The sequence below is a fragment of the Mesoplodon bidens genome, assembly GCF_964165515.1.
Source record: "Mesoplodon bidens genome assembly, chromosome: 6".
Lineage (NCBI taxonomy): Eukaryota > Metazoa > Chordata > Mammalia > Artiodactyla > Ziphiidae > Mesoplodon > Mesoplodon bidens.
In genome coordinates, this window is record NC_138162.1 from 25980023 (window position 1) to 25998793 (window position 18771).

Below are 18771 nucleotides of genomic sequence, written 5' to 3' on the forward strand. Positions count from 1 at the left end.
CTGCATCTATGTTCATCAGTGATATTGGCCTGTAGTTTTCTTTTTTTGTGACATCTCTGTCTGGTTTTGGTGTCAGGGTGATGGTGGCCTTGTAGAATGAGTTTGGGAGTGTTCCTTCCTCTGCTATATTTTGGAAGAGTTTGAGAAGGATAGGTGTTAGCTCTTCTCTAAATGTTTGATATAATTCACCTCTGAAGCCATCTGGTCCTGGACTTTTGTTTGTTGGAAGATTTTTAATCACAGTTTCAATTTCAGTGCTTGTGATTGGTCTGTTTATGTTTTCTATTTCTTCCTGGTTCAGTCTCGGAAGGTTGTACTTTTCTAAGAATTTGTCCATTTCTTCCAGGTTGTCCATTTTATTGGCGTATAGTTGCTTGTAGTAATCTCTTGTGATCCTTCGCATTTCTGCAGTGTCAATTGTTACTTCTCCTTTTTCATTTCTAATTCTATTGATTTGAGTCTTTTCCCTTTTGCTCTTGAGGAGTCTGGGTAATGGTTTATCAATTTTGTTTACCCTCTCAAAGAACCAGCTTTTAGTTTTATTTATCTTTGCTATCGTTTCCTTCATTTCTTTTTCATTTATTTCTGATCTGATCTTTATGATTTCTTTCCTTCTGCTAACTTTGAGGGTTTTTTGTTCTTCTTTCTCTAACTGCTTTAGGTGTAAGGTTAGGTTGTTTATTTTGATGTTTCTTGTTTCTTGAGGTAGGATTGTATTGCTATAAACTTCCCTCTTAGAACTGCTTTTGCTGCATCCCATAGGTTTTGGGTCATTGTGTTTTCATTGTCATTTGTTTCTAGGTATTGTTTTATTTCCTCTTTGATTTCTTTTTTTTTCCTCTTTGATTTCTTCAGTAATCTCTTGGTTATTTTAGTAGTGTATTGTTTAGCCTCCATGTGTTTGTATTATTTACAGATTCTTTTTCCTGTAATTGATATCTAGTCTCATAGCGCTGTGGTTGAAAAAGATTCTTGATATGATTTCAATTTTCTTAAATTTACCAAGGCTTGATTTGTGACCCAAGATATGATCTATCCTAGAGAATGTTCCATGAGCACTTGAGAAGAAAGTGTATTCTGTTTTTGGCTGGAGTGTCGTATAAATATCAATTAAGTTCATCTTGTTTAATGTATCATTTAAAGCTTGTGTTTCCTTATTTTCATTTTGGATGATCTGTCCATTGGTGAAAGTGGGGTGTTAAAGTCCCCTACTATGATTGTGTTACTGTCGATTTCCCCTTTTATGGCTGTTAGCATTTGCCTTATGTAATGAGGTGCTCCTGTGTTGGGTGCATAAATATTTACAATTGTTATATCTTCTTCTTGGATTGATCCCTTGATCACTATGTAGTGTCCTTCTTTGTCTCTTGTTACATGGGACACTCTGCACTTCCTGGACTTGATTAACTATTTCCTTTCCCATATTAGGGAAGTTTTCGACAATAATCTCTTCTAATATTTTCTCAGTCCCTTTCTTTTTCTCTTCTTCTTCTGGGACCCCTATAATTTGAATGTTGGTGCATTTAATGTTGTCCCAGAGGCGTCTGAGACTGTCCTCAATTCTTTTTCATTCTTTTTTCTTTATTCTGCTCTGTGGTAGTTTTTTCCACTATTTTATCTTCCAGGTCACTTATCCATTCTTCTGCCTCAGTTATTCTGCTATTGATTCCTTCTAGAGAATTTTTAATTTCATTTACTGTGTTGTTCATCATTGTTTGTTTGCTCTTTGGTTCTTCTAGGTCCTTGTTAAATGTGTCTCATATTTTCTCCATTCTATTTCCAAGATTTTGGATCATCTTTACTATTATTACTCTGAATTCTTTTTCAGGTAGACTGCCTATTTCCTCTTCATTTGTTTGGTCTGGTGGGTTTTTACCTTGCTCCTTCATCTGCTGTGTCTTTCTCTGTCTTCTCATTTTGCTTAACTTACTGTGTTTGGGGTCTCCTTTTCACAGGCTGCAGGTTCGTAGTTCCCATTGTTTTTGGTGTCTGCACCCAGTGGGTAAGGTTGGTTCAGTGGGTTGTGTAGGCTTCCTGGTGGAGGGGACTGGTGCCTGTGTTCTGGTGGATGAGGCTGGATCTTGTCTTTCTGGTGGGCAGGACCATGTCTGGTGGTGTGTTTTGGGGTGTCTGTGAAATTATTATGATTTTAGGCATCCTCTCTTAGAGCAGGGTTTCTTAACTGTGGCACTACTGACACTGGGGTGGATAAGCCTTTGTTATGGGCAGCTGTCCTGTGCCTTGTAGGAGGTTCAGCAACATCATCCTGGCCTCTGCCCACTGGATGCCTGTAGCAGTCCCCCAGTTTTGACAACCAAAACTGTTTCCAGATGTTGTCCCTTGGGTGGCAAATCTGCTCTTGGTTGAGGACCACTCTTCTAGAGTTTTTTCCTTTCATTTCTTTTCCTTTTTTTTTTTTTTTTGAGTATAATATATATACAGATGGCCCCTCCTGTATTTGCTCTCTTCTCTCCTTCTAAAACCCGGCAATGCCTGGCTTTCAGCCTTTCCACTAGGTACACAGATATATGGTGTCCTTGGCTCCCCACACGGCCTCATCTTAGCACTTGTGGCTCCAGCTCCCTGCTCATGGGGGCTCTGGCTGGGGCTGGCTTCACGGAGCCAGCTGCCAACAGCTCTGTCCACCTCTGCACCAGGCCAGCAGGGTACCTAATCCCCTGTGGGGCACACCATGTGGTGCTGAGGAGACTCCTGGACGGGGTCCCACTGAGGTCGGCTGAGACCAGAACTGTCCAAGACTGTTGGCCCTGTACCCTCTGTCCCTCAGTCCCACTGTCTGCCAAGCTTAGAGCTTGTAGGGGCGAGTCAGCTCAGGAAGCCTGCCAGGGAGAGGGCACCAGTCTGGTGACAGAGGGCAGGTGGTGGCAGCTGGAGGCCATGTGACTGCTGGAGGCTGTGTGTGTCACAGGGCAGAGCTGGGCTGCTGGCTCATTCCTGGGCTCAATCTGAGAAGGCCTCACATGACTTCTCTATGGGAATATGTGTGTCAGGGGCGGGAGAGGAGACTGGAGGGAGGGGGAAGTGATTTTAGGATCCAGGCTGGAAATACAAAATATATTTATGAATCACAAGCAGATATTCATCACATGAGCCCACTGACTTTGCCAGTGCAGAAATCAGGCTTCGGGCACAAAAAACTGTATCTCACCTCCTGCTCTGTGCAGGCTATGGTAGCCGAGAGGGACATTAGGAATGGAGGAGAAGGTGGGGGAGCCAGCCATACGACAAGCCTCTGTCTCCCAAAGTGTCAGCAAAACCAGAGCACAAGGGATTCCCTGGTGGTGCAGTGGTTAAGAATCTGCCTGCCAATGCAGGGGACATGGGTTCAATCCCTGGTCCGGGAAGATCCCACATACTGCGGAGCAACTAAGCCCATGCGCCACAATTACTGAGCCTGCGCTCTAGAGCCTGTGAGCCACAACTACTGAGCCCATGAGCCACAACTGCTGAAGTCCGCATGCCTAGAGCCCATGCGCCTAGAGCCTGTGCTCTGCAACAAAGAGAAGCCACTGCAGTGAGAAGCCCGCACACGGCAACGAAGAGTAGCCCCCGCTCACCGCAATTAGAGAAAAGCCTGCGCGCAGCAACGAAGACCCAATGCAGACAAAAATAAATTTAAAAAACAAACAAACAAACAAAAAAACCCAGAGCACAAAACCAGCCCTCAGTTCTAGTGCTTTCCATATGCTTATTTGTATGTTAACCTCACAACAGCCCATTTCCCAGTGAGAAAACCAAGGCCTGAAGAGGTTCCTCCATCTTCCCTTTTCTTTCTTCCTTAGGGTTTTCAGGGTTTAATCTAGTTTTTGCTTTAATACTCCCACTGTCAGCTCCCTCTACCTCACCATGGCCCCAAATAGCACAAGCTGGCAGGTCCTTCTTGCTGATGGGACGAGGTGAGGGGTGCTGAAATCACTCTTAAGTCCAGGGAAGAGGCCTCCATACCCTGGGGCACAGAACCCCCAGCTGAAGGGGTCAGAAATGCAGGAGACCGGAGTCAGGCAAGTTCTAAGGCAGACAGGCTAGGGTTTCAGTGAGGTTTCAGAATGCCCCGGAGGCTCCTCCCCTCAGCAATGAGAGGAAAGCCCCAGGGTTCCTCCAGCAGCCCCACCTCCCAGCCTCCAGTGAGCCAGAAGCTTTATTTAGTTGCACTGAAATCCCACAGACCTGGGTCAGGACTCCTAAGCCCATGACCTCACTGTCCAAGAGGACAAAAGCTCGTGAGTGGGCTCTGTCCCCTCTGGGAAGAGAGCCACCTACCTCGTGCTGGCCGAGTGTTTCACCTCTAGGGTGATTACTTTCAAAATAACATCTAACATATGTAATGTCACTACACAAGCAAGGTATGTTCAGTGCAGAATATCTGGCAAGTCCAGTAAAGTATAAAGAGAGGAGATTAAAAATTCACCATCGGGCTTCCCTGGTGGCGCAGTGGTTGAGAGTCCGCCTGCCGATGCAGGGGACACGGGTTCGTGCCCCGGTCTGGGAAGATCCCACATGCCGCGGAGCGGCTGGGCCCGTGAGCCATAGCCGCTGAGCCTGCGCGTCTGGAGCCTGTGCTCCGCAACGGGAGAGGCCACGACAAAATAAAAAAAAAAAAAAAAAAAAAAAAATTCACCATCATCTCACCAATCAGAGTCAACCACTGCTCAAATTTTGGTATGTAGCTTTCTCATCTATAAATTATAAAAAGTAAAACCAGAGTAATACTTTATATATATATATTTAAAAATGATTGAGGCATAATATATATAGTAAAAGGCATAAATCTTAAGTTTATAGCTCAGTACATTTTTACGTATGTAAAAATGTCTCATTTTTACACCCATGAGACCATCACTCAGATCAAGATATAGAACATCTCAGATCCCAGAAAACTCCCTCCTACCCTTTCTCGGTCAATAACTATGTTCACCTCCAAGATGTAGCTGGTATTCTGAGTTTCATATTTCCAGATTAGATTTGCCTATTCTTAAGTATCACATAACTGGATTCCCACAGTATTTATTCTTTTGTGTTTGGCTTCACTCAGCCAATCTGTGGCATCTACTACATGGCCTGGCCTAGAAAGGGTACTTTGCGTTGGCACAGGAAAGCTCTGTTGGACGCATGTTGAGTGAATGAATGAGTAAGTGAGTGAGTGAATGGATAGGCTTTGGTGATGGGGTGGTCTCCTGGGTTTTCTGGTCACCATTTGGTGGTCCCTGTGGAGAAGCGAGAGCAGCCAGTGGCTCGTGTCATAATCCAGGTGAGAGTAGATGAACCTGAGCTAAAGAGGAGACACTGGGGAGAGTAAGGAGGGTGCCTGTCTGCCTGGCACTCACAAGGGTTGGGTTGGTGCCCGTGAGCAGCAGAACCCAGAGTATTTTTAGAAAGCCCATCAGAGCAGCCACTTGACATGGTGGCAGCCTCACTGTCAGTGTCCCATGGCTCGATGTGGAGCTCCCACCTGGATCCACCCCTGTGCTATGAGCCCACTGCTCTGCTCTGAGCAGGTGGGACTCATGCTCAGCAGTGTCTTGGCGTGATGAACAAGCACAGAGTGAGGGGTCTGGAGTGTCTCTGGAGAGCACTCCACTGGGACACAAAAGCACTTGGAGAAATGGGTGCTGTCATCCTGTACCCCAAGAAAGAGATGCATACTCTCTAGGATCAGAGTCACAGCAGAGTTTCCAGTCAATGTACCCCCTTTATTATTTAAAGTTCTCAAGGTTGAAAGGGACCCCTTCTCTGGCCCTTACCTCATCTGGGGCTTGAGCCCCCTTTGACATTCTTTCCAACACAGGCTCAGTTTCCACACCTCCCATTTTGCTTTTTCTGCAATCAACACCCTAGGCCCAGCCAGCATCATCTCTCACCTGCCCTGCTCTAGCCACCTCCTTTCTCCCTCTGTTCTTGCTTCCTGTTATTCATTCTACTCTACAGCCAGGGGTCAGGTGCTCTCCACTGTTGTAGCCTTGACAAAGTGTCAGGACACAGTTGGAGATGGAACAATATTACCGGAGAGGGATGGAGCCATGGTCAGCAGGAGAGAGCTGCTGGGCCATGCCAGTGGAGGAGGAACCACGGAGAGAAGAGTGGGGAGATGCCCTGAGACCCTGCTTGGGCTAAGAGGTCTCACGGGGTGGGACGGGGAGGCAGTGCTGGGATGACGTAGGTGGGCCTGAGACCAGGCAGGGTTTTATTATTTTATGAAGATCCATTGCCCTTTATTCCTTTCCTTGGGCTTGTAATGGATGGGTTGTGGGAGAAGAAGAGGAGGGGGAAGTGCTGGTTTGGTTTTTTTTTTTTTTTTTCTCTATGACTGGAGAAATGGCTTTGGGAATGTAGGAAGTCAGTTCTCCATGAGTTCATGAGCTATTGGGGTAGAAGGCTGTCATGCTATTATATAAATTTCTAAATCAGATGAACAGGCCTCGGACAAGCTGTTAGAATGACTGTTGATTACTGAGTGTTTGTGCAGCATGTGACCTGGCATGGGTTGTTAATGCTATCCTGGAGACAGCGAAATTTCAGATCAGCAGCATTTTGGGGTTCCACTTGGAAAGAGTCCACCCTTCAGCTGACTGGTGCTGTCCTCCGCTGGGTGATTTAGTGGTCAGACTTGCTCAGTCAAGAGGGAGCAGCATCACGACAAGGCACCTGTGCCCATCTGCCAGTTTGGATGAAGAACCAAATCACAGGGTCAGTAATGCCTCCTGGCCAGAGTACACGAGCTGAGCAGCTGTCCCTGACATGCTGGCCAGGAGGGGTCCTCTTACCAAGGCAGCCAGTTCACCACGGGGAGTGCGAGGTCTCCTATGGTCAGAAGGGTATGTGAGTGTCACGGCTATGGTCAGAGGGAGGCAGGAAGCCTGCTCTTGGCCCCTCACACAGATATGAATCCAGGAAGCTGGAAAGGAGGCCATTAAGGTCAGGATGGAGGATACTCCCAGCATCCCCTGCTGCCAGAGGGATGGGTCCATGGTGCACTCAGGGACCAGTTGGGAGAAGAGGTAGAAGCTGAGCGTGTTGCAGTTAAATAATTCCTAGACTGCAGAGCATCTCTGAGCTTCGTTTTCCTCTTTTGTAGAATGAGTAAAATAAGAGGAGGGATGAAAAGTGCCCCAGCAGTGGAATGATGTTACACGCATCTAAGGCATTATTTTCCCCAGGAAATTTTGTGTTTACTGGTTTTGTCAGCAAGTTGGAGGAAGCTACTGTATGCAGGCCTATCACATGTGCACAGAAAAATTCAGCTGGGAGGGATGGCTGAGACACAGGTAAGGGGGACCTCGGGTTGCAGGATCTGAAAACCCTACACTACCCTGGTTTCTCTCCCCTGGGTGCCCTCTCTGCACGACCCTGGGAAAACGGAGTGGCCCTAAAGGAGCTGCATCCTTATGGTGTGGCTGCTGCCCCTCTCTGAGGTAGGGTTTCTCCATCTCAGCACTGTTGACAGTGTGGACCAGATGGACTGGTCTATCTGGTTGAGGGGGCTGCCCAGAGCACTGAAGGATGTTTAGCAGCATCCTTGGTCTCTACCCACTAGAGGCCAGTAGTGCTGCCCCTCCTCTCCTTGAGACAACCAAATGTCCCTGGGAGACAAAATTGCCCCTGGTTTGAAACCACCTTTCTAGCTTCATCCTTTGAACATCTCTGCCTGCATCATATGTGGCTTTGGTCGCATCGAAGTACAGGTGGCTCCTTTAAAAAAAACAAAGCTTTTTCACACCCTTCCTACACCTTTGCATACACAGATCCCTCCGTCCATTGTCCTTCCCCACTTCTGCCTTTGAAGCTTCATAAAATCTTGCTCATCTTTGAAAACTCATCTCAAGATATCCCTTCCTCGAGGACACCATCCCTGAGGCTTGTGGCCAGCTAGTGTATTCACGGGGCTCTTCTAGAGCCCTGGCTGCACGGATTTTATTTTTTTGCTTGCAATTTTATCTCACTGGACTATAAGCTTCTTGAGAGCAAATCCTGTATCTTGTTTATCTTTGCTCCCCAGTGCCTGGTACACAGCCTAGCATAGAGGTGGGCTCAGTAAATCCTAGTTGAGTAATATCATTTAATGAGTCACTACCAGCTGGTCACGGGATGTAAAATGCTCTAGTCCAAATGAGACCACTTTTCAGATCTTAATAAAGCAGGGAGTCTAGTACTCTATCCTCAGGCAGTACAGCAAATCTCATCTCTTATGCAGAAGAAAACCAACTTATTATTATTTTAATCTCCAGGATGCCAGAGAGGTGTAGGGGAGTTTCCTCCTGTGAAGAAATCTCTTTCAGACTCCGCCCTTGAGAAAACACCGGTGTGGCTGTAGTAGGTAGAGCTTCCTCTCTGAAAGACGATGACTGAGGTCAGACGCTGACCCCAGCCAAACTTTCTGCTTGTGTTCCTTCTGAGCAAGGGGCTCCAACCACATCTTTCTTCAATGCAAATATCATCCCTCCTGTCCCAGAGCAAAGCCCCACCCTGCAGCTTCCAGAACCCTTGGCTACGGGACTTTCTCCAGCTCTCCCCTATGCATTGTCAAAACAGAACAGACTGCGCAGAAGGAACACGTTTGGTGCTGAGACTGGAGCCAGGGCACTACGTGCAGATCCAGACAATCTGCTCCACTCCTCCCAAGGAGAGAGGAAAGGCTTTTATTACTTGCTGACAACCAAGTCAGTGATGGGAAAATCTCTGGGTGACCAAGGCTAAGCAAAGCAACAGACACACAACCTACACTGATGCACTTTGAAAAATAAAGAGCCTCTGGCTTTAAATACCCCAACTTCTGTGTGTGTGTGTGTGTGTGTGTGTGTGTGTGTGTGTGTTTGGATGGTGGTGGTGATGCCAAAGCCGTCAAGTCCAACCTCCACCCAGAGCTTGAATTGCATCGATGGCCCCCTTCTCCACCTCCCTTGGACACCTTCAGTGACAGGGACCTCTCACTGTTAGATAGCCCTGTCTAGTAGGAAGCTTTTGGTCACTTTGATGGTTTACCCTTTTGTCCTAAGTCTAATTCTTTGCTCCAGTTGGAATTGGTCCAGTCCTTCTTCCCCAGGAAAGATTTTCAGAGGCAACAACTTTACTACGCAAATCTTTCCTTCTGGCTAACCAGACCCAGGTCTTTCAACTGTCTTTCCCGTGACACAGTTTTGAGTCTCCTCCCTTCCTGATCACCTTTTTCTTGTCGCCACAATAAGTAACACAATACTCCAGTTGTCTGTAGTCTCAGAGAGTAAGTTATTTGGGACAGACAAGTTTTCCAGAGGGCTGAGGAGCTACCTCTTGAGCACCACACTTTTAAAAAGCATGATAGGAAGCATGCAGGATGCGGGTCCCTTTTAGCAAGCATGTATTTCTACCAGTTCTCTTTCTGACATTTCTTATCACCTCCGACATTGTCTCACGATACTTCTCCCCACACACCTCCCTGAACCTCTTTGCACACCATCTTCCAACAAGACTGGACTTTCTGTGCCATCAGTGAAAGAATGAGGACCAACAAGAGGAAGCTGCAAGAGGTCAGATTCCACACGGACATGAGAAGAAGCTTCTAATGGCTGAGTAGTTCCATGAAGGGAAGGGGGCGCACCAGCTGGGAGTGAGCTCTCGGTCTTGAAGGTGTCAAGCAGAAGCACTTGGTGGGGGTGTTTTTGGGGCGGCCCTGCTTGTACATCTGCTAAGGACTAGACTAGGTGCCTCAGAGTCTCCTCCAGCCCTGCTATTCTGTGGTTGTGGGCAAAGATTCCACGATGGGATTTTATGTGAATGAGGGCTCCTGAGTGTCCTTGTGACGGTTGTGAGAGAGGGAACAGAAAGCCAGTTCCTTCAGCCAAAGAGCTGTGGGGCTGGTGGCTGAGCATGTCTCAGCAGTAGTCTGTGGCTGAGTTGAGCCCCTCAAGAAGAGGGACTGGCATGCAGAGCGTGGTGATGGGCGAGAGGAAGGAGGGCATGACTCTGCCTCCTGTGTTTGGAGGACCGAAGGGACACAAGGTTTGAGTGTTCATGGGTCAGTCCCCCCCCCAACCCCCGTCAGGAGAGCAGGTGGTCCTCCAATTGGTCTGGGAGTGCTTGCAATTCTGAAAAGTGTAGGAGTAGAGTCTGGGACATTGTCCTGGAACATTTGCCAAATTCCTGGACACCAGAGTGGCCACTGTTTTTGATTAAAGGAGATGATGGATGGAAATGATTTGTCACTGGCAGGTAGATAAACGTCTCCCCTCTCCCTTTGCGTGATAGGAAGCGAGACAACTCACTCCACCTTGGGGTGGTTTTGCCATGAAATCTGTTTAGTTGGGTGCTTGGTGCCCTCATAGGACATTTTCTTATTAATCCCATGTTATTTGGGGAATCAGGTGTTTTTTATTATGGATGCTTATGATCAACACTACTATTAATAGCAACCTTGTGCCAGGCACTAGGTTGAGTACTTTATAAACTAAATACAAAGGTCAGGCTTAGGAAAACTCCAAATCTCACTGGGTCACAACTGGAAGGTCCCCAGATGTCATTTTCATCCAGTCTTCATGTTCCAGAGTATAAAAATCCAGGCTCAGATATTAAGCCACCAACCCTAGCTCTGTCATGGATGGATCAAAGTCAGCTCCCTAAAAGAGGCTGTGGTCACAAGGATTCCTGTCCACCTGGTCTTCCTAAGGTTTCCAGGAAACCAGTCCTGCAGGAATGCAGTTAGAGGCAGTGGCTTCCCCCAGGGTTACACAGAGACCCTCCTCAGAACTGCCCCACCCATCCTGTGTCAGGAGGCTGGGCCAAAGAGATATGTTCTGCAAAGTCCAGGGGAAACAGAGGGCCTTTTCTGGTCACTGTGGATGGCAGAGAGGCAGTGACAGTCTCAGGTCAGGTTCCTTAGAAGCAGAGGCTGAGAAAGGGTATTAGGTATTACGGTTTATAGAGGGAAAAACCTGCAAGGGAGGGAGATGGAGAAGCAGGATAGGGAGGGGAAAGGAAGAAACACAGATGTGGTTGAGGGTAGGGCTACCAGATAAAATACAGAGCATCCAGTTACATTTGAATTTTAGATAAACAGCAAGCAATTCTTTACTACAGGGATTTCTAAATATTGCATGGGACGTACTTATACTAAAAATGTGTGCTTTGTTGATCTGAAATGTGAATTTAACTGGATATCCTGTATTTTTATGTCCTAAATCTGGAGACCCAGTCTACGCCAACCAATCAGCTCTGTTTGCCCCAAACTGAGAGATTACCTGGGACGTGAGATTTTCAGTGCCCTTAACTGTGGTCTCAGGTAAAGCCTAGCCTTGGCCTAATCCTTGGGGAGGGGGTGGAAGTGGGACTGACACTCTGGAGCCTAAAGCACTTGGCCAAGGTGTCCCCTTGAGAGAAGCGCAACGCCCTTTCAGATCCCTGTTTTATTTAGTCATCCCTGTGCTGGCGGTAGTTGCGGGGGGTGGGGGGTGGTGTGGGGTGACCCCCTGGAGAGGCAGCTCCTGTTTCCTGAGGGCAATTCTCCTAAGAAAGGGGGCAGCTGTGAGTCCGTAATAGGCAAGCAGGTCGTACCGGTAGCATCTGAGGAGGTGTGTGCATAGGCCCTGCAAAGGGGGCCAGGGTGGGCACCCCAGTGTCTCCTCTACCGTCTCCAGGCCAACAGCCCAGAGGCTCTACTCTACCCCTTCAGGAGAAGGGGTGAAAACTAAGCCTGATTCCAGTCCCAGTGAACAGTGGGTCAGCTCCTCTGTTGTGGGCTGGATGTATGGGCAATTCCAGTGCAGGCTAGCTGTGCTGCTTCCATGTTCCCAAAGCTCTGTGAGAACGCAGAGGAGGGGCTTTCGTTATTATTCCTAACTGGGAGAAGGACCAGAACAGATTTCACATAAGGAGTACTATCTGTACCCGGCCTTGAAAGCTGGTGGGAATTTGGCCAGGGTGGGGAGGCGAGGTGGTGGTTGGAGGTGGAGGGGCATGTGTGGCCACGGCATAAAGGTCAAAGTCGTGGAGGTTGAGGTGTAGAGATACAGGACGCAAAGAGGACTCTCACCAAGTCCTCCAAGAACCGGTTACATGGGGCTTTCATTTCTTTCCTGCAAACTGGTCCCTAAGCCGGGGGAGCACAAGGCCTTGCCAAGGTTGTAGATTCTACGGCAGCTTTTGCCTGAACGACAAAGCATCTGGTTCATGCAAACGGCTGAAGGACTTATTTTCAGACCCAAGCTAATGCTTTGGAAAGTGCTGGCGGCCCTGCTGACTTGGGGATGCCCGGGCACCTGGGGAACGTCCCAGCTCCTGGCAGGGGAGGCCCCGCCACCCGGCCCTGGCCCAGATCCATGGGAAGACAAGCTTCCTTCTCACCTTTCCAGTATATCCTGAAACCAGAAGCCCCATGACACTGACTCCTCTGTCCCTGCTCTGGGATTTCAGCTCTGGCTGAGGCAGGATACCCACACTGCTGAGAAGCCTGAGAAGCTTCTGGGACAAAGGTGCAGGGAGGGTCAGCTGGGGAGAGCGATGGGACCCATCCCAGATCAGTGTCCCCATTTCTGGGCTGAACTCGGCCCAGCATTGTAGAGCTCAGTATCTGAGCCTTCCAGTGGCCCTGTGATTTTTTTTTCCAGCCCTTTGCAGAGGGAAGCAGGGCTATTAAGCCCTTATTCGAACCACTTACTTGCTGTGTGACCTTAAACATGTCACTTGGCCTTGCTGAGTCCTCCTTCACATCTTTACTAATGACAAAAACATCAGCACTAGCAACTAACATTCTTGTAGCTTTTGCCAGCTTTTGCAATAGCAGAGTTACATAAATTCTCTGATTTAATCTTCTTAGCAAACTGTGAAGTGGGTGAGTGGGCAAAGTGGCATTAGTATCTCCATTTTAAGGAAGAAGAAATCAAATTAAGTATAAGCAATGTAACGTGTACTACTGTTATAGCCACAAGGCTCCTGGGATTAGGGCTCCTGACTCTAGGACACCAAACAGACAATAATCTCTTATCAGAGTCTCCAGGAAATGTCGGAGACAAGTCAGCAATTTAAAAGTCTTGATGATAGAGACCCAGGGGGCGTTTGGTTTCCATGAGTTTTCTGACACCTACAGAAGCTGGGCTAAGGAGGGCAGGGTGTCCTACAATTCTGTTTCTGCTGTAGTCTGATGTGAGTTCAAATCTCAGCACCCTCTGCTCTTAGAAATACAATAAAAATATGTCACTCTGAAGCCACAATCCAAATTGTTGGCAGAAATAAAATAAGATTTGACAACGTGGGGTTTCTCTTGGGACCCTTTAGGGAGGTCCCAGGAGCCTGGGGGCCGGTGTGCTTTTTAGATTCCAATGTGACTGTATCTCAGATCTGTTACTGCTCAGAATCTAAAGAAGCAGACCAAGCAAGTGCTGAGGGTTCTGAGGTTGTAAGGTCTCTTCTAGTCGGGGTAGGGGGCTGAGGAGGGGGGCAGAACCAGGGAAAGAAAATAATAAAATCAGCGTTAATGAGACTGTTTATTTTTTCGGGGAGGTGAGAAGGAAGCAGTAGGGAAGGTGTGAGATTTGGGGCCAGCATGCAGTTTGTAGCCAGACATGTAGATTTCAGTCCCAGCATAGCCACTTGTGAGCTAAAGTGAATCTAGGCCAGTCACTCATCTCTCTAAATCTCACCTGTAATCTGAGTGCGGCAGGACTACCCCCTCGTGCAATTGTCAGGGTCCAGGTTTCCACAGTGCCTGTAGAGGGCTTGACCACATTGAGGACTTAATATGTGCTAATTCCACTGATTTCCCCCACCCCTTCCCTTAAGTGGATCACTCACCTAGAAAGTATGAAACCCTCTTTCATCAAAATATACAAAAGCTCTGTCTTAGAGAAGTCTGACAAAATTAACTTTTAAGCTGAAAAAAAGGCTCTGCATGAACGATGAACCAACTGGCTTATTTTCTTGGACCTTGCTAGCCGTGCTCCCCCAAGCACACGTGCGTGCGCACACATGCACTCACAGAATTGGAATGCCATGGAGAAGGAAGGCCAGGCTGTGACAGTCCCAGCATCCCGCCCAGACTGTGGAGGCAGAACAGGCCCTTCCGGAGCCCCTTGGGATTGGGGTCTGTCCTCGCCCCCTGCCACAGACTGAGAACAGTCCACAGGCCTGGTGTCCACTGCCCACTCTGCCCTGTGAGGATGGCGCCTTGCATCCCCAGAAAAACTATGGAAACACAGCCTGCCAAAGACCTCTCATCCTGATTTCCCCCTGCGAAAAGAAAGGAAGGAAACTGGAGAAAGAAAGATGAAATGAAAGCAAAATGATGGAAGGAAGAGGGAAGGTAAGAGACCTGGTACAAGTGTGAAATCAAAATAATAGACTCAGGCTGGTGAGATGCATGTGAACAGAGTGTGACGTGGGCATCTCCCACAAATAGACCTTCTGTTAAAAATAGCCTTTGTCTAAATGTGGAAAGAGTGTAAATATAGTAGCGGTTTCAGCTTACTACTAGCCGCCCCAGCTCCAAGTAACAGAGGCTTATTATAGGTTGCGTGCGTCAGCAGCAGGGGTGGGGGAGGGCAGACAGACAAGCCCTGGGCTGTGCGTACAGTACCCACCGGCAGGCCAGGGGTCAGCCAGCCTCTGGTGAAGTGGGATGGCTGCATTGCCCTAAAATGCTCTCACAGAGCTCCGATGGGAAGAAAACGCTAGCCCAGCTGGGGAGGGAAGGAAGGAAGGAATCACAGTGCTGAAAAGGAAATGGGGAGGATTGTCTTAGAAATGCCGTTCATTCTCATCTGGAGTTTCACCAGGCAGTGTGTCCAGGAGGCTGCTTGCTCCTGGACACCGCAGGAAGTTTTCAAAGGAACCCCCTGGGATGACCAGGCTGTGGACAAACCAGTTTCCTCAGCCCTGAGTGCAGGGGACAAAACCCCTAGAAACCTGTGGAAAGTGCCAGAAAGGAGTTTGATTCAAGTCTTTAAAAAAAAAAAAAAAAAAAAAAAGACTTTGGGTTTTTATCTCCATGTCTTGGGCATCACTTAGTAGGTATGCGGAGCATGGTGGTTGGATGACTGATTGTACAGCTGAGTGTGACTGAAGGTGCTGCTCTCCTGGGGTAGAACCAAGGGAGAGAGAACTGTTCTGTGGGAAGCTCATTGCTCTTCATTCTCTTGATTCAGGTGCCGAGGGGTGATTGCCCATGTGGATGCTAAGACCTGCCCCTGGCTGCCTGTCTCATCTAGCCTCTTAGGGGACCCCCATTATCCTCTTGATCTATCACTCTTTAACCCAGGTCATCTCTCCTCCCTGCTCAGCACATGTTTGTGCATATATCACATATACACACAGCCCAGCGTGCACACGCACACAAACACACACACATACACACAGTTAGCAGTCTGAGGCCCATTTCCAGCAAGAGCCCTTACACCCCTTGCTTCCTCTGGCCTCTTACTCCCACTGTGTCCCTCTGTTTGCTCTGCTTTAGCCCTCTGGTGCTTCTTTTCATCCCTAACCTTGAGCTTGCCCCTTGGATGGAAGACACACCTGGCTCCTCCAGGTGGATCTTCAACTTCTTCTTCTCAGACACCATTGGGGCTTTCTCTCTGGCTCTGCCCGCTCTGGTTCTGCCAGCCTGGGTGACTACCCCACTGATTTAGCTCTTGCCCGAGGACTGATGCCCTTATCATCTCTCACCTACACACCGGTACTGGTCCTATGCTTCCAGATTCTCCCCAATATCATCCAAACTGCCCTGAAAACCACCTTTCCAAGATGCAGGCCCAAGGGTGTCACTGCCCCACGCAAAATGCTGGCAATGGCTCCCCATGGCCTATTGGACAAAGTCCACATCTTGGAAGGCACTTACTTGACCCTCGCTCCATCTGCTTTTCCAGCTGTGTCGCCTGGTACTCTGCACCAAGCAGTCCACCCAAAGACTCTGGAGATGTGCTCTTGTCCACTGGGCATATCCCCCATTCATGCCTCTATCAGGGATCAGTCTCTTTCCTTAGGCTGAAATGATTCTCCTCCAAATCTTTGCACATGAAAATTCTACCCATTCTTCAAGGCTACAGCTCCAAAAGGCTGTACACCTCTTCTGGGAAGCCTTCCTGTATCTCTCCTCCTACAGCCACCACCTCCTTTTTCACTTCTACCCCAAATCTTTTTTTTTTTTTTTTTTTGGTCATCTTTATTTTTTATTTATTTTTTGCTTTATAACAAATCTAATCAGTTATACATATACATATGTTCCCATATCCCCTCCCTTTTGCGTCTCCCTCCCACCCTCCCTATCCTACCCCTCCAGGCGGTCACAAAGCACCGCGCTGATCTCCCTGTGCTATGCGGCTGCTTCCCAAAAGCTATCTACCTTACGTTTGATAGTGTATATATGTCCATGCCGCTCTTTCACTTTGTCACAGCTTACCCTTCCCCCTCCCCATATCCTCAAGTCCATTCTCTAGTAGGTCTGTGTCTTTATTCCTGTCTTACCCCTATGTTCTTCATGACATTTTTTTCTTAAATTCCATATATATGTGTGAGCATACAGTATTTGTCTTTCTCTTTCTGACTTACTTCACTCTGTATGACAGGCTCTAGGTCCATCCACCTCCTTACAAATAGCTCAATTTTGTTTCTTTTTATGGCTGAGTAATATTCCATTGTATATATGTGCCACATCTTCTTTATCCATTCATCCGATGATGGACACTTAGGTTGTTTCCATCTCCGGGCTATTGTAAATAGGGCTGCTATGAACATTTTGGTGCATGTCTCTTTTTGAATTATGGTTTTCTCAGGGTATATGCCCAGTAGTGGGATTGCTGGGTCATATGGTAGTTCTATTTGTAGTTTTTTAAGGAACCTCCATACTGTTCTCCATAGTGGCTGTACCAATTCACATTCCCACCAGTGGTGCAAGAGTGTTCCCTTTTTTCCACACCCTCTCCAGCATTTATTTCTACCCCAAATCTTAAGTCCCTTTTATATACTTGGAAAATGAATCAAGAGGCCTTATACCATGTCTGGGTGAGGTGCCCTCCCATGTGCTCCAACAGAGCCTGTATGTTCCTTTCCCAGAACATTTATCACTCTGTGTTGGTTGTCTTTTTAACTGTTGGTCTCCCCCACCGGATTATGACACTCTAAGGGCAGGGTCTGGGAGGCCTTGTTCATGCCATATCCCCGGTGCCTAGCATGGTGCTTGGTTCCTTGCACCAATTTAAATGGGCCTCCAGGGCTCTCTATTTCTGCTATGGTCTAAATATTTGTGTTCCCCGAATTCGTATGTTGAAAGCCTAATCCCCAGTGTGATGGTCTTTGGAGATAGAGCTTTTGGGAGGTAATTAGGTCATGAAGGTGAAGCCCACATGATGGGATTAGTGCCCTTATCAGAAGCAACAGGACAGAGCTTCCTCTCTCTGCTTTCACTCCCTGACACATGAGGACAAGCAAACCAAGGAAGAAGATAGCAAACCAGGAAGAGGGCTTTCACCAGAACCCAACCATGCTGGCTCCCTGATCTTGGACTACCATCCTCCAGAACTGTAAGAAATAATTATCTGTTGTTTAAGCCACTCAGTCTATGGTACTGGTTATGGCAACCCAAGCTGACAAAGACAACTTTACCTTTTACAGAAGCCCCTACTGCTTCCAGGCTCCTCTGCTATTTTCCACTGACCCTGCCACTGGCCCCTCGTACAGATATGAGGACCACCCAGATACAATCCTGAGATGATGGGCCTGGAGTCAGAAGAACTGGGTTGGAGTCTCAGCTCCACCTCTTAGCTGTCTGCCATTGGGCAAGTCACTGTACCTCTCTGACCAGTTTCCTTAACTGTGAAAAGGGGTAACACCACTCACTGCATGGGGTTGCTGTGAGGACTGAGAGACAGTGTGGGGCTGTAAGCATCTGACAGACTGTGCAGTGCTCTCCAAACATTGGGGCCTTCGTTACAGCCCTCACCCACTTACGGCCGTGCTTTGGAAACCTGTTCAGATCTAGCCATGTTGACTCTAGCTGCCATTTGGGCTCCTAAGGATGTCCTAGAAAGGACTTTTGCCACCTCTCTGCGTTAACAGCTCAAAATCTCCAGACACTTCTGATTGCCAGGACCCTTTTGAGCACACGATGGTTTTCTTCCTCAAAATCCTTAAAAAGAAAAAAGGCTTGAATGGCAATCAGGACTGGCAGAAGTTGGACTGTCATTGTGAACGGAGGAAGGAGGCTGCAAAAGGAGATGGGAAGAAAGTGGATATGCTGATAGCCAGGCTGGGGCTCTTCCAGGTAAGTCTACCTGCCCTGGCCCCAGGCGGCCCTCCTGGGGTTGGCTGGTCCTGCAGGCTCCCAGGATACAGCAGAACTAACAAATAGCATAGCGTGGAATACCAAGCACTGGGCAAATTATGGCTTCTACGCAGCGTGTTAAAATGGTGGAAAGAGCCGGGCTGTAGATCCAGCAAAGCCCAGCTTCAGTCTCTGTTCTGCCCCCTTATGAACAGAGTAACTCAAACAAGTCTCCTAAACTCTTACAGCCTCAGTTCTTCATCTGTAAAATGAGGATCATTTTGATAAGAACCAAATTCAAATGTGATTGTTTATGGAAATCTCAAGCACAGTACCTGTGCTCAATAAATGGTAATTGCGACTGATTTTAAATTGATTTCTCCAGACTAGTATTTCATACTGCCAGGAAACAAGCAAAGACAAATTCAGAAAACTAAAGTGTTGGAGTTGATTGTTTTTTTTTTAAACACCTCTCGATCAGGACAAAAAAACCTCCACAAAGCACTCTGAAAAACTTGCCATGGAAGCAAGGATTT

The 18771-nt window shown here is 47.7% G+C and overlaps 1 protein-coding gene and 1 long non-coding RNA gene across 2 annotated transcripts in view; one reads left to right on the forward strand and one right to left on the reverse strand.

The window, feature by feature from the left end:
- Positions 1-18771, reverse strand: part of LOC308619533 — a 553523-nt gene that overhangs the window by 118739 nt on the left and 416013 nt on the right. The gene's annotated exons all lie outside the window — the stretch shown is intronic.
- The window catches only part of LOC308618773 (uncharacterized protein), a gene marked incomplete at its 3' end in the record, with an annotated part of 48943 nt that continues 48236 nt past the window's right edge, over positions 18065-18771 (forward strand). Inside the window, exon 1 of the mRNA XM_081237051.1 lies at positions 18065-18235. Coding sequence (XP_081093177.1) covers positions 18080-18235 — 156 coding nt within the window. The 5' untranslated portion in view covers positions 18065-18079. The remainder of the gene's footprint in view (positions 18236-18771) is intronic.